Genomic DNA, 24,495 nt, shown 5'->3' on the forward strand with positions numbered 1-24,495 from the left:
TCCCTCTCTCTCTGCCCCTCCTCTGCTCACATTCTGTCTCTCTCTCAAAAAATAAACATTAAAAAGACAATAAAAATTTAAAAAATAAAAATAATAGGGTTATTAACTCTTTCTTCTAATTAGTAACTAAAACGAGGTTACTAATTAATTAGTTAACCGGTATTTTTATTAGACATATTTCTGTTTGTGTTTTTATAATGTTGTCTTTGGAATCAAATTAAGACTATCTTCCCCTGTCTAAGAATGATTTAGGATTTCCTCATGCCCTGTTGCCATAAAGCCAAGATGCAAATGTAGGAAGGAAAGAAATTGAAAATTGAGGTTTCTGATGATGATGCTTAGGTTGGTGGTAGGTGATTTTCCTCCTGCCCTTCCCATGCAAAATTGGTTTAGACTGTTGTTACCATATTTAGGTCTTATCTGTTCTCTTTAGACAGGTGACCAATTCCTTCTCTAGTTACAGGACAGCTGGTGCTAGCTACCATCCTCACCAATCTTTTTTAAATCAACTCCATCAGTTTTCTTTCCATCCCTGCCTTAAGCAAATGAGGAAAAAATGAAAGTTTCTAAGAGCTTAAAAGAATAAAGTTCAAGAGAGGCGAAATAATGACTCAGCATCATTAACTATTAACAAAATTTAAGGCAAAAATTGGGCTCTAAATTTGTCTTCAGTTCACCTAAATCCTCACTACACAAAGATTAATCAAAAGATGATTTTCATTTCCACCTCATGCTCATGTGTGTATCGCTGGTAATCATAACACAAATGTTGCTAGAATCTACAGTGCTTTATCTTAATTGACAAAAAAAATATGTGGGGAGATTCTTAAAAGAGAAGTTTATCAATAATAAAAATAGCACAATTATATACATGAGAAAAGAAAGATCTTTTTAAACTTTTATTTCTAATTAGTTAACATTAAGACCAGCACATTTCAAGAAAAAAGTACAATAACATGAACTTAGTTGATCTATACTTTAAGTAAAATGTCATAAACAAGATGAAAAAGAAGAATCTCACATTATCCATACTCCATACTGAATATATATTATGGCATACACGATTGCTTCAGAATCATGACATAATCCTGACACATAAATAATTATGCATCTGTTCTCTAATATGATGTTTACTTTTTCCTACTAATATCCGTAATCTCTAAAAAAATAATTACATGTGAGAAAAAGAAAAGCCAGAATGAGGGACCATTTAATCTAGGCTATAGCTGTAAATTGCATAGTGGAGAAGAGTGTTTTAATCTGCGTTTTACTCTCCTGAAGAGAGTGGTTTAACCTGTGTCTTATTAACTCATAGTAGTAGAAGGTTTTATAAAATGCATTAGTCAAAAACATTTCCAGGCAGATTCTTTACATCACCAATTACTTTCTGGTACTCTCCCACCTTGCCACCTCCAGCCAGGATCTTTTGTGGAACACAATGCAATTGATTTAAGGACTGTACCCTTCACACTGTTTTTCTGCATTTATTACACACTAGGGAATAGAATGAGCTAGGCTCCATTACTCATCACAGCTGGATAGTAGATGAGGAAGACTGGTCCCACCCATTCCTACAAGGAATTGTTGTAAATATTTTAGGGGAAAAAAATTGACCCATATTTCTCTTGGTTAAAACATCTCAATGTCATAAAAATAAGTTATTCTTCTAAATCAACTATTTCCTTATGGAATAAATATGTTGCCTTTTCTTCCCATTTCAGAATAAAAATTCAATCCACAGATTGACAGATACCAGAGTATCCATTACTGAAAACATGTAAATGATACAAAGATCCTAGCTGCCTAAAAATCATGAAACAGAAGGCAAACATAAAACAAGCACACAAATGAATAACTAAATCAGGTATTATTTGAGCCAACATATTTTTAAAGCCTACAGAGAATATTTGCTCTGTTTCCATCTTTTTGTCAGAAGTAATATTAAGTCAAGTCATTATAATTCACTATGTGGGCACCAAAGGGGAAGGAGGAGGGGAGCAGCCAACTCATAATAACTAGATGCTGGAGAAGAAAAAAAAAAGTGGGAATAAAATCAGGTAAAACCTGCACTTGCTTTATTATGTAAAGTAAATGAGACTGTAGGGCACATAAATGTGAACAAACACCCTTAAAATACTGCCAGGGTAGAAATGAAGTCTTATTTACCAAATAAATTCCCCTTCATCCAGACCCATGAAAATAGAAATTATGTAGGTACACTCACAGCTATATGTATAAGACTCCAAAGCACTTTATGAATCAAAAAAAAAGTTTGAGTTATTTACCATGCACTTGTAGCACTAACTGCATTTTATTGCCATCAAATAAGATGGCATTTTTATTAAATATACTGCTAGGTTTTGGGGAATGTTCTAATAATCAGAAAATTTCATTCCTCAATCACACAACCTAAAGGAGAGTTTAGCCCTCATCCTCTTAAATGACTATATGCCATTAAATTGTTTAGGGAACACTCTTCTAAAAAGAAGCTCTTTTGGTGTACTTTGCCCTTTGAGAGTGAGAGAGCCTCTCTGGCACTATGCATGTTCGCCGTGGAAACTGCATTCTCCAGTCTTTCCTACTACAGTTCAGCTATAGCAAAAGTAGGGCATAAGTCTCATTCCTGGACTGAGGCCTCCAAGTTTCTCCCTGAGAATGTGGGAGTTCCCTTATTCTTCCATTTAATAGGTTTGAAACAGACATTCATGTAGAGTTAAATGATTTGCTCTTGCCTGAAAAGGTCATATAAAAGGGAATCAGAGACAGAGATGTGTCAGAATTCTCAGATTCCCACGTCACTGCTTGGCTTCCGGAAAACAAGAATCCTTCTTTAGCTTTTTTAATTTGTGCTTCTCCTAACTGATCCACGTGGTGACCTTTCCCCAGATTCCTTTTAAGCCCATGTAGACTCTGACAGCAAGCAGACATTCAAATGATTACATTCTAGGGTTAATGTGGGATAAAAACAAATCTTCTTTTCATTTAACATATATAAGTTTAGGAAAACAAGTTTAAAACGTAAACAGTTAAACAGAAACCTTTTAAAAATAAAACTAAGCATTTAGTGATGGCAAATGTTATTAACATTTTTAATGCTTTAAAGATCATTATCAATTACCTTTCAAATGAGCCCAGTACGAAATGTCCCAGCAGTGACTTGGACCTATACTGAACTTGTAGAAAATCCATTAAGTGAGTAGGGAATGAAAAACAATGCTGAGATAAGGGAACCACCTTCATACAAACACATACCATACATATTTTGTAAATTACCTGGGAATCTTCTAGGCTTTCAATGGCTTTACTGGGGCATGCACTCAGAGCTTTAGTTTTGGGTGGCCTCATAATGAGTGCAATTGGCAATCATAAAGTTAAGAAAAAAAAATAAGTGAACCAAGTATCTTATCGTATAGTCAATCTATCCTGTAGTTATATCTGGTCAGAAAGAAATCGAAATGTCAAGATTGTTTTTGGCAAATATGAAGACATCTAACATGAAATAGCTTTATCAATAATAAGCTCTTTGTATATGCAATTTAATATTAATAGTGAAGACTATTTGGCCCTCTCCTTGCCCCCTCCAAAGCTACCCATTCAAAAACATACTAGAGAGAAAGAGGAAAACTTCCATTTTCAGTTAAAATTTATATAAGATGTGGACATTTCCTACCTATATACTTAAAAACAATTTTAATTGCAATAAAAGTCCTGTCACGTTTCACGTAAGCAGGAATTAATTTAGACACGAGTTATTATACAAAGGAAAAGCAATGCAAAGAAGCTAACCTATACTAACCTATACTATGTGAGGTAGTTAAGTGCTGCTTTCCAAATTAATACACCAGGAACTAGAGAAGATCCAGAACTTGCCTAGGACAACATGAGATAGCCAAAGAAGAGTCAGGGTGCCTATTAGTTTGACTCAGCCCACCCATCGATCGGCCAAATACATTCTCAGTGCTGTGGCCTTGAACCAATGCCCATTCACTCCCTCCCTGTCCACATAATTAAATTAATCTGTAGTCTAATGGGAACCCTTTAAACATTATACACATGAGGGGCACTTGGGTGGCTCAATCGGTTAAGCATCTGACTCTTGATTTTGGCTCGGGTCATGAACTCACTGTTCATGAGATTGAGCCCTGCACTGGGCTCTGCACTGACAGTGTGGAGCCTGCTTGGGATTCTCTCCCCCAACCCTTTTCTGCTCCCCCCCCCCCCCCCAGCTCATGCTGTCTCTCAAAATAAATAAATAAACATTTTTTAAAAATTATACATATGTAATGACCTTGACAACTAAAAAAAATAGGATATTGACATACTTAACAATAATGTGGTCTTGATTCATATGCTCAGGAAATTCAAAATTCTGGTGGAAACTGAAGTACAAGCCTAACTCTATACTACAGCAAAAAGGTAACTTTTTCTTCAATAGTGTAATTGCCAAAAAAACTTAGTATTTTTTATGTGGATGAATGTCTGACTATAAACTATATTAAAACTACTTCAAAGGCTTCTCCTTCCACCTAACAATAACAAACATGCTACAAAATATTGTTACTGAGCCTGCCTTCTCCTGGAATGGTCTCCTGTTATCTGCTTCCAGGAAAACCTGAGCCACAATTAAGACACACTTTCGAGATTCAGAACAGATAATGAATTCAGTCCCAAATCCTAGGCCCAAGTTTTACTTGTAGAATACTTCCCAGAACTCATACAGCTTTGAGTCTTTAAATACAGCTTTTGGTCTTTGTAGGTATAAAAATGGTCACATCTCTTACTACATTCTGAAATTTTAAGCTAGAAAAAATTTTGTCCCCAAATTTAATTTTTTAATTTTTAATTTTTTCACTCTTCTTCCAACAGAGGTCAAAATCCAGGTTAATTATGACATAGGTAACAAGTGATCTCCATCTTCTCTAGGCTTCTGATCAGTTTCATAATAAAAGTTTTGATTAAAGCTCTTCCCTGCCATGAAAAAAACAAAGAACAATTAATTGAAAAAGCAAGAAATGCTCTGAAATTCACTTATGTTATAATACATCACCAACATATGGTTCCTAAGATCACCAACATTTTCTATTTTCTTTCTTTGCAGAAAGTTGTCCTGTGCTTTGCTGAGCTAAAAAACAAACTGCCTCCGCCCACCAAAAAAAAACCCCACTCTATCAAGATCATGTAATGTTTTTATGAATCCTAAATCAAGTCTATGAACATTTTCTTGGGCTACTGGTAGATGAAAATGCTGAGACTAAGTGAAACTGAAAATGTATGAGTTTACATACATTTTTTCAATGCCATCTTTCCTCAATGAACATCCCTCTTAAGATTATAGGGTTTATGTGGACTTTCTTTTGTTTCACTGGATCTTCTTATTTAAATATTCTTTGCCACATGGAATTTTTTTTTTTTTTGGTATGTTTCAAAGGCATTTTTCAAAGGCATGTTTCAAAGGCAGTTACAAGAAACTGAAGCATGTAATTAATCTGTGTGTCGCTAATTAGGGTCTCCTGAATCCCTCCTTTGAATGTCTTAGCCTAAATGAAATGCATTTTTAATTGAGAGAACACATTCAAGCAGGTGGCTCCAAGAGGCTTATAAAGAGTCTTAGGAAAGACAAAAACATCAGTTATGTTCTTTCTTCTGGATACCACTGAAATGGAGCCATAGGTAATCTGCTGGCCAGAGTTGTAGGGATGAAGGGGAGTCCTGGTTTTTAAAAGGCAGTTTCCTGGTATATATATATACAATGGAGTATTACTCAGCAATCAAAAAGAATGAAATCTTGCCATTTGCAATGATGTGGATGGAACTGGAGGGTATTATGCTAAGTGTAATTAGCCAGTCAGAGAAAGACAAAAACCATATGACTTCACTCATAAGAGGACTAGGACTTTAAGAGACAAAACAGATGAACATAAGGGAAGGGAAACAAAAATAATATAAAAACAGGGAGGGGGACAAAACAGAAAAGACTCATAACTATGGAGAACAAACTGAGGGTTATGAGAGGGGTTGTGGGAGGGAGGATGGGGTAAATAGGTAAGGGGCACTAAGGAATCTACTCCTGAAATCATTGTTGCACTATATGCTAACTAATTTGAATGTAAATTAAAAAAAATAAAAAATAAAACAAGTTTAAAAAAAAAAAGAAAGGCAGTTTCCTGGTAATATTGCTCTAACAATATTCAATAAGGTTGGCAGCACCTCCCAGGGACCAAGTCAGATGTTCAGAGATTTTTAAAGGAATCTCCACCATGTACTTGGAATTTAAAAACCATCTTCTTCAGTTTCCTTAGGTTCTAATTAATCCCTTCCTATCAGAGAGGAACCATAAGTGAAGGACTGCTTATCAGAGCAAAGGGATTCAGAGCAAAGGGGCAGAGGCTCCCATTAAGGCCATGTGTGTTATCATGACGCTTTATCAATTTCTTCTGCAAGCATGCATGAATTGCTGTGGTTTCTCTCTTGTAAAAGCCAGGCAAAGATATCTGGCCTCAGTGGAACCCCATCCATGAGGAAGTACCTTTATGAGGGCAGCAGGAACAAATATCAAAGCCAAATTATATCTCAGTCATCATATATTCAATTAATGCCCATAATGGCCTCTCTATAAGATAGTTTATTTTTTTTATTTTTTTTTTTTTCAAGAGAGACAGAATATGAGTATGGGAGGGACTTAGAGAGAGGGAGACACAAAATCTGAAGCAGGTTCCACACTCTAAGCTGTCAGCAAAGAGCCCAATGCGGGGCTCGAACTCATGAACTGTGAGATCATGACCTGAGCCAGTCGGACACTTAAATGACTGAGCCACCTAGGTGACCCACGATAGTTTATTTTTAGTAACCCAAGTATGGTTATGGATCCTGAGGAACAGAGAAAAATAGTTACAGAATTTGCCCAAAATGCATGCTGAGAAAAACAAATGGAAAGTGGAAGAGGGAAATGTAAGATTAACTTGATAAAAGCAAGAGATAAATACTTTAATGAGATTTGTGTAATTCAAAGCATACTGAAAACTGTCTACCAAGATGGCAATGGAAGGAAACATTGAAATGTGTGAGGATTTTTGGCTGCTCAAGTGCTTTTCATAGAAACTGTCCATGAAAAATATTTTAGAGCATTAAATCACAGGTGTTCTCTGTGGTAACAAGAGAGAAAATACAACATAGCCCAGGAATCTCTAGGTCAGAACAGATAGTTTTAAATCTTCTCTACCATTTGTTATCATTGTGATCTTAAGTCCCTTCATGTATCAGCGGCTTCCCCTCCTCACTTATCAGTTAATAAGCATTGGTTATCACCAGAACCCATGTCATGAGGACAGGAATTATGTTATGTACCCACACTGGTGGCATTATTCTAAGGCACAGCTTAAGAACCTGCATAAGAGACTGCAACAAATGCTTACATTTGATGTTCTCTCACGAAAGCTACAAACTCAGGATCATTGGCATACAGTTCCAAAATTCTCATTCTTTCTTGAATTTCCTTAGAAAAGAAAAAAACACCATTAGAAAAACCCCAGCAGCTTTTTTTGAAGGAGTTCTCATTTTTTATAAGGAAGTGTGGATTTCTGGGCTACCCAGGGGAGAGCTATAGGACAGAATGGCCTTTTCAGAGAAATGAGGGTTTGGTTACTGCATGAACCACTCTGGATAACTCAGACATATATTCCTAAGGAAAGGAGGGAGGAAAGAGAGAGCATTTGCTAATAATGGAAAAAGAAAGCACTGGAGTGGGAAATTAGGTATAGCTCAGAATTGCATATCCCCTGCATACCACATCGACTGGAAGATATCATGAGGTAAAAAACTGACCAGGAAATATTTTTCACTCTTTCTTAAGGCCCATGTACTTTCATGTGTACACACACACACACACACACACACACACACACACACACACAGCAGCAGCAGCAGCAGCAGCAGCAGCAGCAGCAACAGAAAAGCAAAGTTACCTACCTCTTTGGAAAGCTCACTGTTCTCATACATTTGCCTGATTTCTTCCCTGCTCAGACCACCAATCATCTCTCCACTTGCAGAGCTGTAGAAGGGGTTGTGAGGATAGGGCCCCTCATACTGCTCAGGTCCAGCTACATGGCTTTCATACACAGGGTACTTCACAGCATTTTCAATTGATGAGAGGCTGTCAGGCTGCCTGCTGGAGCAAAAAAACAAAGGTATGGTTGATTGAGGTTTTTCAGATGCTCAACTACTTCAAAGACTATTTACCTGAAGCACGATTTCTATTGGGCAAGAAAAAGAGGTGAGCTGGATACAGATGTGGGGAGGTAACTATGAAAAATATTCAGATCAATCTCAAATATTATTTATCAGGTGTTATCATTTCCTGAACTACATGCCAAGTGTCCTATGGAATGACTGTTTCATGTCTTATTTGTCTTTATTTGCCCCAAAATGCTTGTCAATAAATGTTGATGGGGAAATATGTCCTTCACCGTACAGTATTTCATTAAATGAATACAGTTCCATCATTCCCAGAGTATGCAAGTCAAAATCAGTATGCAACCTGAGTTGCATCAGTAAACAGAGAATTTGATAGAAAAGTAAATACAGGGAGACCTCAATGAAATTCCATTCAGATCTACAAATATTTACTGAGCATCGATTATGTGCCTAGGATTGTTCTAGATGCTGATGACACAAAGAGTTTGTTGGAACCCTGTCCTGAATACACTCTAAAGCAAAATCAGAATTAATAAAAAAAAATGTAACAACAATGATGGAAGTATGTCCTGGGTGCTCTAGGAACCTAGGAGAGTTGTCTCCCTAGCCATGCCAGAAAATGAGGACAGGTAACCTGAACCTGAAGCAGCAGATCTTACAGACTCGAGTAGCACAGAAGCAAAGTAAAACCAAGGATCACGATCACATAACAACTAAAAGGCCTTTGAATCTCTATCCTACTAGGAAGAGCAGGTTTCATTTCCCCCATTAATGAAGCTACTAAACAGAGAAACAGATTTTAGTTCTTGTCAGATTCTTACCCAGATTTACAATCTAGCTAATTACCACTGGTAAGAGCCAAAAGGGAACAAACTAACAGATCTGGTCTTCACACAGGGGTCTCACCTCAGTTCCATCACCCTTCTAATTCCTCCCCAATGGCAAAACAGGCCTTCTGGCCACATTCAACAATGACATTCCTTCACTGTGTCTTGAGATTCATGAATGCCTCCCTGACTTTGCTCATGCTCATTCAATTAACCACCCCCCCACCAGCAAACATCTACCCTCCTGTCCAGCTAAATATCATAACCATCATTAAAACTTCTAACACACTCTCCCAGGCCAAATGAATTAATCCCTCATCTAGGCCCCTTAGCATCTTATTCATACTCCTGTTTACATTTGTTTCCAATCTGACACCCTTTGAGGATAGGGACCATGTTTTTATTCAACTTTATAGCTTCCTCTCCTCCAACCAGATCCATATATCCAATAGGGCATTTATTAAGTACAAAATAAATGAATAAAAGGAGTATTTTATTCCATTAGAGAGCAATTTTCTTTATATACCTGCTGGGCCTCTCTCTCTCTCTCCTAACATGATGAGTCTGAAGAGTCCTGACGAGGAAGAAGACAACAGCAGACGAAACAAGGACAAGTCCAACCACGGAGGCAATGGTGATGCCTATTACCAGGGGCTCAGACACAAACTCCTCACAGTGCTCACCTCGGTACCACCAGTTCTCACCCACCCGGCATCTGTAATGAGAAGAGACAAAGTCCAAAAACAGAACCACTGTGCTGAAAACAACAATGGCAGAACTTTGGTGGGACCGGGGAAAGGTAGTGAAATAAATACTGACCATGTGAAGCTTCAGTAAAGGAGTGAACATAACAGGTTAAGTGATTATACAATTTAAGGTTGTGATTAATGGCTGGTGCCCACCTGGCAGGTCTTCCATGACGATTTGTAATTGACTAAATAAAAGACTGAGTAGATCGAAAGAAAGTACTCTATTTAACTTTCTTATTTATACTTAACAAAACACAGGCCCACGAAGGAAAGTGACTATGAGATCACACAATTAGTCAGCAACAAATCTGGGTCTAGACTCCAGTCTCCGAACTCCTCATCTCCTTTCACCACACTGCAGAGATTCCCCCAACCCTGAGGCCCCAGGCTTGGGCAAAAGTGTCTTCAATTCCCAGAGCAGCAAGAAAATGACTGCTTTTCAAAATAATATTAATTTCTCTGGAAATCAGAAAACTATTTTTCCTTGGAGTTTTCTAGTTCAACTTTATATTTTTTCATTCAAAAGAGTCTGATCATCCCCCCCTATGTTCTCTGTGTCTGGCATCTATACCAAAATTCACCCATTTTGACGTTCACAAACCAACTTCTTATTCATGTTTCTCCCATTTATTCTAAGCGTTTTCTCCATTTACATCCATGTGACTAGTTGTTGTGTAGTTCAGAGGTTGACCAGTTCTGTTTTGTTTAAGGGAAATGAGTAGAGGAGAATGGTCAGGCTACCTGAATCTGCTCGTCTGTCTGTGGACTTTCTTAGGCTCTGCCTTTTAAAAAAAATGGATCTTAGGAACTTTATTTTTGAATACTCAGTAGGACCAAGAGCAGCTCAAAGCCTTTAACAACACATCCAAGAGGACCACAAAAACTTCACAGTATAAAGTATTAATCTTATGCCTAACAACACAGTGAACACCAACTACTGCAAGTACTCTCCAAGTAAGACATATTTAAATAATGTTCTTCTTATAGCTTCCTAAAAGTATAAAGTAAAATAACCAATTGAACTGGGTATAATTCAGGCCTATTAACTGACCCAGTCTTCACATGAGAACTAGATGGCATCCATCTATTGCCTAGATATAACTTTTATAGTAAATATTGCTATGATTATCCTAAAGTCATAGGTGTAGACAATGACTACAGAGGAAGTTATCTATAACCTTGGGAAGCCAAAATCTCTATGCAACATACCTACAAATGGCCCCATGTCCAGGCATAATGTCACACTTTCCATCATTCAAGCAGAAGTCAGGCTGTAGGTCACAGAGACTCTGACAGGGCAGTTCTTCCACACTCAGGTACCCAGGGTAGCATCTGCACTCTGCTTCTCCACTCCAGGGGTTGACTAAACACTCAGAAAATTCATTGCATGCCTGAAACTTGCAAGGGTTGGCTTGATCACCTAAAATATCAAACAAACCAGAGAATTATACAAGAAAAGGCAAAATACAGGGGCTGGGATACATGAAGCCCCTCCAGTAACACTCTCCCACTGCAAAGTACCAGAGGACAACCCCATTCCTGAACCATTAAAGTATACCATCACCACCAATACCACAAAAAATTCTCACCCATCCTTGGATTGATGAACTTTTGTCAAATTTTCTGAAACCCAGAACTAAAGTATAAAACCCAATGACCTGGGTTTTTTTTTACATTTTTTATCAAAGAAGCATGTGGAAGCCTTAAAACACATGCCATGTAATTATCAATCTAAATTCAACATAGTTTTCATATACCATTCATTTGCACCAACCCTAACCTACTATAGTAGTTACAGTACTACCTGTGTTCTGTATACAATGCTAAATGCCAGTTCTCCACACTGAGAACATGGGATGAGGAAACAGAGCCCAGAGAAGAACTGATAGGAGCCTCAGGGGTGGATATAACCCAATAAGAGTAGCTAAGAACATCTGAAATTTGCTGAAGCCAATGTGAGAAAAATAAATCACCCCTATACCACCTGAGGCCATTCCCAATAATATTTTGACTTCAGTAACTATTTTTCTTTATTATATGAGAAAAAATAAAAATTTTAAATAATTATGACAATAACAAGTCAAAAGTGATACAAGACAATGACCATGATGGGTCTTCTATCCTACCGAAGAACATCCCACTATATGTCTTCACTGATAAACAGCAATCTGTGAGTGGCAAATGGTGACACAGATACCAAAGACAGGTGAAATAGGTGGAGATGATCCATAGACTCATCTAGATGAAAAATCATGAAGTTTAGCCAAAAGGTAAGGGGAGCTAAAAAAAATAAAGAGCATAGTCTCTGTTTCCAGAGAAACTAATATGGTTTTGAGAATCAATGATTTCCTTGCTGCTCTGGAGATTAAAGATACCCTGCACAAATCTGTGGTCTTGGACTTTGGATCTCTGCAGCTTATTTTCCTTTATCCTATGAAGGAATGTGGAGATGAGCGCAGTTGAATAGTATAGCCCCCAAAATTCATGTTCACTCAGAACCTCAGAATATGACCTTATTTGGAAACAGGTTCTTTGCAGATGTGATCAAGTTAAGATGAAGTCATATTTGATTACGGTGGACCCTAACCCAATAAGTGATGTCCTTAAAAGAAAAGGGAAATTTGAACACAGAGACACAAACACACAGAAAAGAAGGCCATATAAAGATGGAGACAGAGACTGGCATGATGCATCCATAAGTCAAGATCATCGAGGATTGTCGACAAACACCAGAAGCTTAGAAGGAGGCAAGGAAGGAATTTTTCTTAGAGCTTTCAGAGGAAATGTGGCCCTACCAAACACCTTGATTTTGGATTTCTAGCTTCCAGAACTATGAGAGAATAAAGTGCTATGTTGTTACAAACCAATCAGTTTGTGGTTCTTTGTTATAGCAGCCCTAGGACATTAATATAAGAGACACTAATAAGATGCTCTTATAACAAGGAGAGCATCCAAATGTGATGACAGATGGGCAGTTTCTATATGCAGGATTCATCTGTGTATTTCCTAAGTCTATGCATCTTTACCCTAGTATTCATTTTGTCACTCTGTAATGAGAAAATAATCTAATCTTAGACGTGAAGAAAAGGAGTGTATATAGGGGGTGGGAAGGATGGTATTGTGTGGCTCCCTTTTCTTGATAAAAGTTCAAAAATTTCTGAAACATGACGTGAAAACAAGTAAGGCAAGAGACAAGTCAGCCTTGTCTCTAGTCCATCTTGGGATAAAATAGTGTTTTAATTGGAAGTCTTTTAACTAAAAATATGCATGCTATAGGAAAATACCTACTTAGAAATTTGAAAACTTCGTGGCCATTCTATGTGGGTATAGGTGAATGTTTTTGCAGGAGGGAGGGAAGGAAAATAGAGTATAAGAGGAAAAAAAAATCTTGCTCCCTTTTGCTTCCAGACTGAGAAAAACCAAGACTAATATATAATCATGTAAATAAAAGGCTGTAGTTTGAAGGTCTCTTTCTAGGTCTTTGTGCGGGTTGAAGGTGAGGATGCCCAGAATGCATGACCCTCTGTTTGGAAGAATCAAAGGTAGACTTAGAGCTCAGCTTAAGATAGGAGACAGGATCTAAATTGTAGAATGAATACATTCTGGTTTTTTTCCCCAGTAGAATGCTAAGAGAAGGATTTATGGGTTCAGGAAAATAAGAGTGAAGGAAATGTGAAGAGGGTCTGGAAAGACAGCAAGAGCAGCCAGAATAACATGGTAGCTGACTGGGTCCTGGAGAAAAAGTTGGCCAGTAAGAGATGCCTTTGAAAGATTTGCTGAGGAATTTAGGATGGTTAAGCCTAATAGTAATATGCTTAAGCCACCTGCAACGCTACAATAAAGCCTCTTCCATCACCCTCATACCATCGGCAAATATCTGACAGAATCAACTACCTTGGGTTAGAGGTGTTCTGGGAAGTGAAAAACGGAACTGTGATCTGCGTTGGGTTAACATAAAGAACAACCACATGGGTCAAAGTAAATGTGACTGGAAACTCAGCTCAACTAACTCAGAGCTGGAGATAATTAAGAAATATTTAAATTCCCGGATAATTCCTAGAGATAGTGAGAGTGAGAAGGCCGTGAATGCAGGTTTTACACTGCACAAGGGAGAGGCTGATTCCAGTTCATTTGAATATTAAAGGAAAAGGTGACCCTATAAACCTAGATGACTTGCCATGCAGCTGACATGTGAGTTACACACAAAACTGAAGTGAACGCACTTCTTTATTGTAATTCTCTCTATTTTTTATTTTTTCAATGTTTATTCATTTCTGAGAGAGACAGAGACAGAGCAGGGGAGGGGCAGAGAGAGACGGAGACACAGAATCCAAAGCAGGCTCCAGGCTCTGAGCTGTCAGCACAGAATCTGATACAGGGCTCAAACCCATGAACTGTGAGTTCATGACCTGAGCCAAAGTCGGACACTTAACTGACTGAGCCACCCAGGCGCCCCTATTATAATCTCTTTAAAAAGAAGTAGGTGGACTTTTGCAAAAGTTGTATAAATCATAACTGTTTGTATTTGTGTGGGTAGTCAAATGTTTTTGCATGGTTTTTGTTTAATCCTTAGACTATCCCCCATGAAATATATAGACCAGGTAATAATACTATCCCGATTTAACATATAAGTACTAAGCCTCAGAGATAAAATAGCTCATCTGGAGTTACACAAATGACAAACAGCAGAGCAGAGGCAAGAAACCAGGCCTTCCAAATTATAATTAATTTCTTCTTCCACTGCCCCACACTTTCCTCATTTTGAATGAATGATGTTCCTTCAAAAATTTCAAAGGGAAGAATGTTGGCTTTTCTCCCAGTTAAAGAATAGTGTTGACTCCCAAACCAGTTTGAGAGTAAAAGGCACTAGAGAAATACAAACCTAGGCATTTCACCTTACTCCTACTCAAAATCACTGTTCTCTCTATGGAAGGAAAAAGAGAACAAAGTTTGAGGATCCAACAGTATCCTCTGCATCCAAGTGTTCCAAATAAAAACAATGGTTTATTTCAGCCAGTCACAGTATTTTTGAGTATCTCTTACATGCAAGATACTGTGCTAGGTTTGGGCCAGAAAGTGATTAATAAATCAGACAAGTCTCTGTCCTTGTGGATAGCTCAACTGGAAAAATAGCCACAAAGCAACTATGTGCATAAATAATCATTATTACAAAAGTTATACACTCTATAGCAGGAAAGAATATTATATTACAGGAAAGACTAAAAGGAAAGATCCAATCCAGATTATGGGTGAGTCAGTGAAAATCTTGAGGAAAAAACATTTGAACTGAGGCATAAAAGGTGAACAGAAATCAGCAGAGAGGGGAAAGAGTTTTAGGCAACAGGGACAGTAAGTATATGCAAAGTTTCTTGCAAGTTTCTTGAATCTGAAGAAGTAAAACAAGCTAATTTGAGTACAATATGGTGAGCAAAGAAGTTAGTTTCACTGGATGATACGGGGAAAAAATAGGGACCAGAGCTCATGGCTATTGAACCAGGCAGCCACTGAAGATTTCAAGTAGGGAAGTGAAATAATCTGATTGATGTTTTAGAAAGAGCACCCTGGCTGCGGTCTGTATAGGGGAGGGGAATAAGACAGGTAGTGGGGAAACTGGTTCAAACGAAAGGTGATAATGAAGTACACAGATTTAAGACATATTTAGAATTTTCAGAATTAATATAAGTTTGGGGGTGATGGAAACTGAGTTATCAGAATGACTTCCCAGGTTTCTGGCTTAAGTAGGTGAGTGAATATGGCTTTCATTTCTCAAGACAGTGAAGCTGACAGAAGGATTCAATTTACTTAAAAGATGCCTGCTTCGAATTCTGTGTCTCCCTCTCTTTCTGCCACTCCCCTGCTTGTGCTCTCTCTCTCTCTCTCTCTCTCTCTCTCTCTCTCAAAAATAAATAAGCATTAATAAATGTGGAGAGTTACTGACATTTATATAAGATTTACAATAATGGAAATGGATAAAACAGCTTAGGAAAGTAATATAGAAGGAAAGAGAGTGCAAATCTTTTGGGTTTGGCAACTCAGAGATGAGTAGAGCAGATCCAGGGGATAAGTAAAAGAAAGCTAGACAGAGCAGGTAGAAAATGGAATGGGGAAAAAAAAGAAAAGAAAAGGGAATGGGAGGTAAACAAGGTAATACATGTGAACAACCCTTTTTAAAAGAGAATGATATTGATGTCCTTTGAAGAGATAATTTAATAATTACCAAGATGTGGAGATTCTGCCTGACATAATACTCTTTTTCCTACAAGTATTGAATTTACCTTGATTCACTATAGAAGAAAATGCACAAAGCATAAGAGACTGTTAAAAACTGAGAACAAACTGAGGGTTGATGGGGGGTGGGAGGGAGGGGAGGGTGGGTGATGGGTATTGAGGAGGGCACCTTTTGGGATGAGCACTGGGTGTTGTATGGAAACCAATTTGACAATAAACTTCATATATTGAAAAAAAAAAGAATTTAGGAGAAAAAAAAAAAAGAAGAAGAAAATGCACAAGAATAATAACCGGATTCTATTAAGAAACCACCATCAGCATTCAATACCATTACCTGATTCCACATCGAGGGAGTATTTATCAATAGCCAAGTTCATGGTCTGGTAGGCCGTGGTACAGAAGTCTTCCAGAATCATGTATACAGCATTGTTGACATTAGGAGGGACAGACTTGGCAAACTTCATTCGGCTGTTCACCACAATACTGCCATTTCTAAAGTTCAGGATTTCTAAATTCTGGAACCCTGTGAGATTTGACTGGAGGTAGGGAACCAGCTACAATACATGAAAAGTAGTCAGTTTGTTTACAAGGTTTTGCTATTTTGTTCAAAACATACCAACCCCCACCCAAAAAACAAGAATGAGCCCCTCCCCCACTTTTTGACATTATATTCTATTTCAATTCTATATTCAGTATTTCAATTATTTAAACTGTTCATCAATAAAAGTATAAATTGCCAATCACTTGAGAGTCAAGAGAGTTGAGAGTCAAGAGATTTTCACAGCAATATTTAAGAATCCATGAAACTCATAGACAGTTTTAGATAACAGAGAGTTTATTCTCTCTGTTTCACTAAAGAATCACAACAGTCAAGGCATGACTGGGTGGCTTAGTTGGTTAAGCATCCAACTTTGGCTCAGGTCATGATCTTGCAGTTCTCAAGTTGAAGCCCCATATCAGGCTCTCTGCTGTCTGCACAGAGCCTGCTTCAGATCCTCTGTTCCCTTCTCTCTTTCTGCCTCTGCCCTGCTTGTGCTCTCTTACTGCCCCCCCCCAGAATAAAAATAACACATTTAACAAAAACCAAGGTTCACAACAGTCAAGGTATTATTAGTACCTACAGAAAACTGGTCTCATAATAAAATGTGAAAAGAAATTGTAAATTTGTTTCAGTTCCATGATTCATGGAATACAATCTTCAGTATCTAAGTTATTATATAACCTTCAGGCCATATTTGTGTTTCCCATTTCTTGTATCTATCTGTTGTATTGTTTTTCTACCAACCGTAGACTATGATGCTATTTACAAATCAATGTGCACAACAGACCAGATTTTCACTGGCTCAGATTTTATGTTTGGGAGAAAGAGGGTTAGTACATACACGATTATTCACTAATACCCATGTTTCATTTCTTGTGCTTACCAGTTCCAAAAATCTTTGCTCCAGTGCTCTATACTCCAAAGAGTTTTTATTAAATAGGTCTTCCGAAAACATCATGTTTGTCACTCGGAGGCTGAAGAAAACCACCAAAGCTCCTGCAGTCTGGGTATGACTCAAGTCACCTCCTTCTGTGGGTTGCACCACAATAGCCCTCTCTGTGGACTGAACATTTGTAGACATTTCCACATAACTACCAACCTTGCCATTTTCCTCAGGGATTACCTCAGGCTGATAGTAATCTGTGCCTATCCGGTCCAGTTCTAATGAAATATCCTGTACACCCATAATTACTTCATCCTCTAGCAGGGTGGAGCTTGTGGTTGGAGACAATTTGGTAGACTGTGTCATGGAAGATTTCAGCCAGAGCTTGTCAGTACTCTGTAGTGTACTTGCCAATATGTCTCTGGACAATTTCCCCAGGGAAGAAGTTCTTGCCCAAACTACATCTGATTCTGGCAATATGGTCCCCAAAGGTTGCATATCTGGCTTCATAATTGAAACCTTGCTGTCAAACCACTCACGGCTGGATGATTCTATAGTTTGTTCCATATCCTTCTTTAGAAATGGTAGCTCTGGTTTACCAGTAGAAGCAGAGATTGCTATAGCTGTCAATAGAAGAGGTGCTTTGGTAACTGAGTAATCATCAATGTCAGGTGCCTCTGATATTTGCTTGGAGAGAATTAGAGATGCAGATTCAGTTGTGGTCTCTGCAAAGATGGGCACAGTAGGTCCACCAATGAGCTCTTCCTCTGCAAAGTGTGTGGATCTATCATAATATCCATATTTTAAATGCTCAGTACTTTGCCCTGTGGAATCTTTGTCATCTATACCTAATTTCTCATCTATACCTTCAGTTGGCATAAGTGATTCCTGATCTTCAAGCCATGACTTAGACAGTGGTTCAGAACTCTTCTCAAATGAAGTCTCACTCCATGGCCAAGAAATCAGATCCACCTTTTGCCCAGACCCTGAACCTAAACCACTCTCAAATATAAACTCTTTTTCTATGGATGTGTCTGGCATCAAAGTGCTCACTTCTAATTGGCCTTTGACTTTGGAGGCCAAAGAGTCCAAGCCAAAAGGTATCATTGTTTCTTTAGCAAGATCTAAAGTGACAGAGGAGGCCAGATATGGTGAGGATGTCAAAGACACTTCAGAGTCTTCCACAGATGATATCGTTTCCTTTGGCACTGGATGAGTGAATGGACTTGAAGGCAATGAATGAACAGAAAGAATATCTTCTGGCCCTTCAACTTTGATTAATCCTAAAAATAAAGTTTTCCATTAATTAATCTACAGAATTGTCAAAATGTATTCCTAGTTCTCCTAATAAAGCAAGCTATTTGTTTTTCTCATTAAGTTAGGATGTACAGTGCTGATTTTTACTTTGATATATAAGCAAGCAAGAGGATCTCATGATTTTGTGATGTGGTACAATCACTCATGAATATACCCCCTTCCCTGAGGATAACGAGATCTCAGCTATTGAAATAATTCATCTTTAAAGATTTTAGTTTTTTACTCCATGAAAATAAAGAACCATATTGACAACAAAGACTGAATCTAGTGGAAACTAGACAGAAAATCCAGGAAATTTTGTCTTTGAATTCTGATCTCCTTATTACATTTATTGCCCATCATCCTCCAGATTTACCCAATGTTTAAAATCCTGGACTCATTATTTATATCTTTAACTTCCTCTTTCACAAATATACTCCATCCATAAGTCATATTGATTTTTCCTTTCTGCCACAACTAAATCATCTACTTGATTTTCATTTCCTAATCTCTGCTATAGCTACCCTGGTTTACATTCTCCCTTTGTCAAGCCTAATGCAAGCTAAATTCTCTATATTGGGCCCCCGCAATTAATACTACTAAAAGATACTAGAATAATTTTCTTTGATGTTGTTTATCACTATAACATTTAACATCCAAGTTAATAAAGTAGTTCTTTAATAGTAATTTAATTCAATTATGTATTCTTTCATAGGATGTTCAAAACATCTATTAACTGATCCCCCACTCCCACCCCACCAAGTTCATGTCTTGTTATTTACCTATTTGGAATCTCCATTCCAACCAATTAAATCTGATTGTTTCCTCTCTCACACAGCTTTTCCAAGATATTTCCTCCTAATAGATGTTACCATGTTTCTCTATTAGCCTTAGTGGCATTCTTTCTTCAAAACCTTTGTCATCTGATATAATAAAGTAAAAAAGTATGAAAAGTGATTAGAATCACTTACCATCTTCTAATATGTGAGATCCAGAAGTTCCTTCCTTAGAAACCACAGGCAAGCCAGTCTGAAGCACTGCTGGGGTGACAGAATGAAGAGTCAAGCTGCTAACCTCTAAAACCTCTGGGGAAGAACTGAGGCCCACCTTCGCGGGAAAGGCTAATTCGGGTGTAGACACTAAATCACCCAAAGGGCTTTCTGACCAGAGTTCCCTGCCATTGGTTGAGGGAGGACCAGAGCTGAAATCAAGTGGTGAAATACTGCTGGTGGTGGATTCATCTGCTGAGGGCCATTCAGCTTGAAGGGTATTATCCTGGGGGGAAAAAAAGGCTAAATCATATCATAGATAAAAGAAACACACAAAAATGATTTCAAATATCACCTATGTGTAACATTCCCAGATTTTCTAGGGACACATAGACAATGTAATATTGGTGGGGACGGGGTGGGGACATGGGTTCTCCAATCAAACAGATCTCTAATCAAACCCCTATTCAACCACACACTATTTGAAAACCCTAGGGAAAAACCACGTACCTCTTGAAACTCATCGTAAATTGGGGAGAGATGAGATACCATATTTAAAAGATTCCAAAATGAATTTGTGAGAAAAAATATTTCTCTTGCTTTAGATGGTCCCTTACTCTGTCTTATTAGCTTACTCTATATACAAAATTACTATTCTCTGTAATTTGATGTCAAAAACCTAAGCACATTGCCTACAGCAGGAAAGAACAATTAGAAATATTATTCATTCTGAAATTCATTCACCTCTAAAACTAGGTGGACAGCATCTCCACAACAAAAGATAAAAGGGCCACACTGAGTTGGATAGGAGAAGCAGAGATATGCTTTCACCAAAACCCACCCAAAGACTTGCAATCCACAATCAGAATGAAATCTCACCAACATGGAACTTTTCCCTGAGGAGCAAGGAGTTTGTGCTCCATATCAGACACCTCAACCCTTCAGTCCTGCACCCCTGAGACCAGCCCTCCAAACATAAAACCAACAGGGACCATGTCCAGAACTATAGGGAATGGAAAACCTGCCCTTAAAGGACTCACTCACAGACTTACTCGCCCCAGAACCCAGAGCAAAAGCAGCAATATCTGTTTGCTTGTTTGTTTGTTTGTTTGTTTGTTTCAAAGAGAGTTTTTAACTGAAGTAGAGTTGATACACAATGTTATATTCGTTTTAGGTGTACAACATAGTGATTCTACAACTCTATACATTATGCTATGTTCACCACAAGTATAGCTACCATCTATCACCACAGAATGCTATTATAATATCATTGATGATAATCCCTATGCTGTACCTTTCATCCCCATGACTCATTCACTCCATAGCTGGAAACCTGTACCTCCTACTCCCCTTCTCTCTGATAACCACCCATAACCCCACCACCCTCTCCTCTGATAATCATCAGCTTGTTCTCTGTGTTTATGGATCTATTTCTGTTTTTGTTTATTTGTTCATTTGCATGTGTATGTGTTTGTTTTGTTTTTTTTAGATTCCACATAAAGTGAAATTATATGGTTATTTGCTTTTCTCTGTCTGACTTACTTCACTTAGCATAATACCCACTAGGTCCATCCATGTTGTTGAAAATGGCGAGATCTCATTCTTTTTATGGCAGAATAATATTCCATTGTGTGTGTGTATGTATATATATATATGTATATATATATATACATACACACACCACATCTTCTTTATTCATCTATCAATGGCCTACTTAGGTTGCTTCCATATCTTAAACATAGGAGCACATGTATCTTTTTTAATTAGTGTTTTCATTTTCTTTGAGTAAATAACCAGTAGTGGAATTACTAGATCTTATGGTATTAAAAGAAGTTTGAAAAGCACCTAAACCATGTGTAAAGGAGACACACTACTCTTAAAGTAACTGCCAAAAAGAAGGGACCTGTTAGAGCTTTCTCTAAGGACAGAAGCACTGTAGGTGCCATTTTTGCAATCTTACTCTACCTTACTAACGCCAGTGCTGGTGAGTGCCATTTTGGCAACCTCCCTCCACACTGCCAGCACATGTGGGGCTCCCATCCCACACCACAGGAACATCACAGCCAGGCAGGCAAACATCACCCCACACCCCGTGCCACAGCTGAGCCATAGCCAGCCAGGCAAGTGCTACACCTTCCCCCACGCCCCCAATACAGCCACTGAGGAGAGCACCATGACCCGACCCCTGCCAAAAATATGTCACCGACAGCCTGGGAAAGAACCCCACCCACCCACTCCCCACACTACAGCCCAGCACATGCACACAGAGGGGATATCCATGGAGCACCTGGCTCTGGTGGCCAGAGGGGACTGTGCTTCTGGCCCCCACGGATAAAATCACTACTTAAGACCACTCCTACAAGACTCAGGGAGGTAGCTGTTTCATCTAATACATAGAAAACAAACACAAAGAATCAGACAAAATGAGGGGACAGAGGAATATGTTCCAAGTGAAAGAACAAGAGAAAACATCAGAAAAAGACCTTAATGAAATAGGGATAAGTAATCTACTTAATAAATAACTCAAAATAATGTTCATAAAGGTGCTTACCAAACTTGGAAGTATAAGGGATGTGCACAGCAAGCACTTCAACAAAGAGAAAATATAAGAAAGTACCAAACATAAATCACAGAACTGAAGGATACAATAACTGCACTAAAAAGTACATTAGAGGGTTTCAACAGCAGACTGGAAGAAGCAGAAAAACACAGATCACCAAGCTAGAAAACAAAGCAATGAAACTCACCCAGACAGAGCAGCAGAAAGAAAAAATAATTTTAACAAGTGACAATGCCTTAAGGGACTTATGGAACAACATCAAATGGAATAATATACACATTATAGAGGTCTCAGAAAGAGAAGAGAGAGAAAAAGAGGCAGAAAACTTATCTAAATAAATAATGGCTGAAAAATTCCCTAATCTGGGAAGGAAACAGACATCCAAGTCCAGGAAGCACAGAGAGTTCCAAAAAAGATGAATCCAAAGCAATCTACACCAAGACACACTATAATTAAAATGTCAAAAGGTAAAGACAAAGAGATACTCCTAAATGCAGCACAAGGAAAAAAAAAAAAAACTTATGTGCAAGGGAAATCCCATAAGGCTGTCAGCAGATTTTTCAGCAGCAACACTGCAAGCCAGAAAGTAGTGGCATGAAATTTTCAAAGTACTGAAAGGAAAGAATACCCAACTACAGTGAGATTATCATTCAGAAAGATGTAAAGAGAGAGTTTTTCAGATAAGCAAAAGCTAAGGCAGTTCATCACCACTAAACAGGCCTTACAAGAAATATTAAATAGACTTCTTTCAGTTGAAAAGCAATGGAACTGATTAATGACAAGAAAACATGCAAAAGTAAAAGTCTCATAGGAAAAGTTAAACATATTATAAAAGTAATGGGTTAATCAATTATAAAGCTAGCATAAAGGTCAAAAGACAAATGTAGTAAAATTAACTAAAACTGTAATAATCAGTTAAGGGACATATGACATAAAAAGATGTAAAATATGACATCAAAAACATAAAACAGGGGCGTCTGGGTGGCTCAGTTGGTTAAGCATCCGACTCTTGATTTCAGCTCAGGTCATAATCTCATGGTTGTGAGATCAAGCCTGAGTCAGGCTCAGATTCTCTCTCTCCCTTTCTCTTTTCCTTCCCCAGTCAGGCTTGCTCTTATTCAAAATAAATAAATAAACATTAAAAAAAAAACATGGGGGGAGGTTAAAAATGTAGAGTGTTGAAATGTATTCAAATTTAAGTTGCTATCAAATTAAAATGGACTGTTATATATATAAGATATGTGAATCTCATGGTAATCACAAAGCAAAAACTTGTAGTAAATACACAAAAGAAAATTAGAAAGGAATCTAAATGCAATACTAAGGAAGGTTATCAAACCACAAGTGAAGAGAGAAAAAGAAGAAAGGGACAGAATAAACTACAAAAAAAGTCAGAAAACAAATTAACAAAGTAGCAATAAGTAGATACCTATCAATAATTACATATAAATGGACTAGATCTTCTAATCAAAAGACAAAGAGTGGCTGAATGGATTAATACACATGGCAAATCTATATGCTGCCCACAAGAGATTCATTTCTGAAGTAAGGACATGCAAAGGCTGAAAGTGAAGGGATAGAAAAAGATATCCCATGCAAATGAAAACAAAAAGAAATCTGGTACAGGTATACTCATCACTCATAATGATAAAGGGGTCAATCCAACCAGGAGCTATAACATTTATAAATACATATGCACCGAACATAGGAGGACCAAAATACATAAAGCAAATATTAACATGCCTAAAGGGAAAAATTGACAGAAATACAAAAATAGGTAGAGACTTTAATACCTCACTTACCAATGGATAGATCATCCAGACATAAAATCAACAGTGAAACACTGGACTTAAATGACATATTACACCATATAGATTTAAAATATATACATACGGAACATTCCATCCAAAAGCAGCAAAATACACATTCTTCTCATGCATCTGGAATGTTTTCCAGGACAGATCACATGTTGGGCCATGAAACAACTCAATAAATTCAAGAAGATTGAAATCATATAAAACATCTTTTCTGACCACAATGGTGTGAAAATAGATATCAATTACAGAAAGAAAATGGTAAAAAACAAAGAGATTAAACAACATGCTTCTGAATAGCCAAAGGATCATCAAAGAAATAAAAGAAATAAAAGGAGAAATGAAAAAATACCTACAGACAAATGAAAACAAAAATACATTACACAAAAATCTCTGGGGTGCAGCAAAAGTGGTTGTA

At 37.7% G+C, this 24,495-nt stretch overlaps 1 protein-coding gene across 3 annotated transcripts in view; it reads right to left on the minus strand.

Annotated features, from left to right (window-relative positions):
• Positions 1–4,221: 4,221 nt before the first annotated feature.
• IMPG2 (interphotoreceptor matrix proteoglycan 2) overlaps positions 4,222–24,495 on the minus strand; it is an 85,465-nt gene continuing 65,191 nt past the window's right edge. For 2 of the 3 annotated variants that reach the window (XM_019448226.2, XM_019448224.2), the window contains 8 exons: positions 19,686–19,989; positions 17,419–18,701; positions 16,329–16,548; positions 10,976–11,186; positions 9,544–9,732; positions 7,966–8,164; positions 7,413–7,492; positions 4,222–4,968 (listed from right to left, as the gene is read on the minus strand). In XM_019448226.2, the coding sequence (XP_019303771.1) occupies positions 4,956–4,968; positions 7,413–7,492; positions 7,966–8,164; positions 9,544–9,732; positions 10,976–11,186; positions 16,329–16,548; positions 17,419–18,701; positions 19,686–19,989 (2,499 nt within the window). In that variant the 3' untranslated portion in view covers positions 4,222–4,955. The remainder of the gene's footprint in view (positions 4,969–7,412; positions 7,493–7,965; positions 8,165–9,543; positions 9,733–10,975; positions 11,187–16,328; positions 16,549–17,418; positions 18,702–19,685; positions 19,990–24,495) is intronic. The other variant, XM_019448225.2, reaches the window with a different exon arrangement.

Source organism: Panthera pardus, unplaced genomic scaffold, assembly GCF_024362965.1.
Source record: "Panthera pardus isolate Hobbes unplaced genomic scaffold, ASM2436296v1 HiC_scaffold_16, whole genome shotgun sequence".
In the NCBI taxonomy this organism is placed as follows: domain Eukaryota; kingdom Metazoa; phylum Chordata; class Mammalia; order Carnivora; family Felidae; genus Panthera; species Panthera pardus.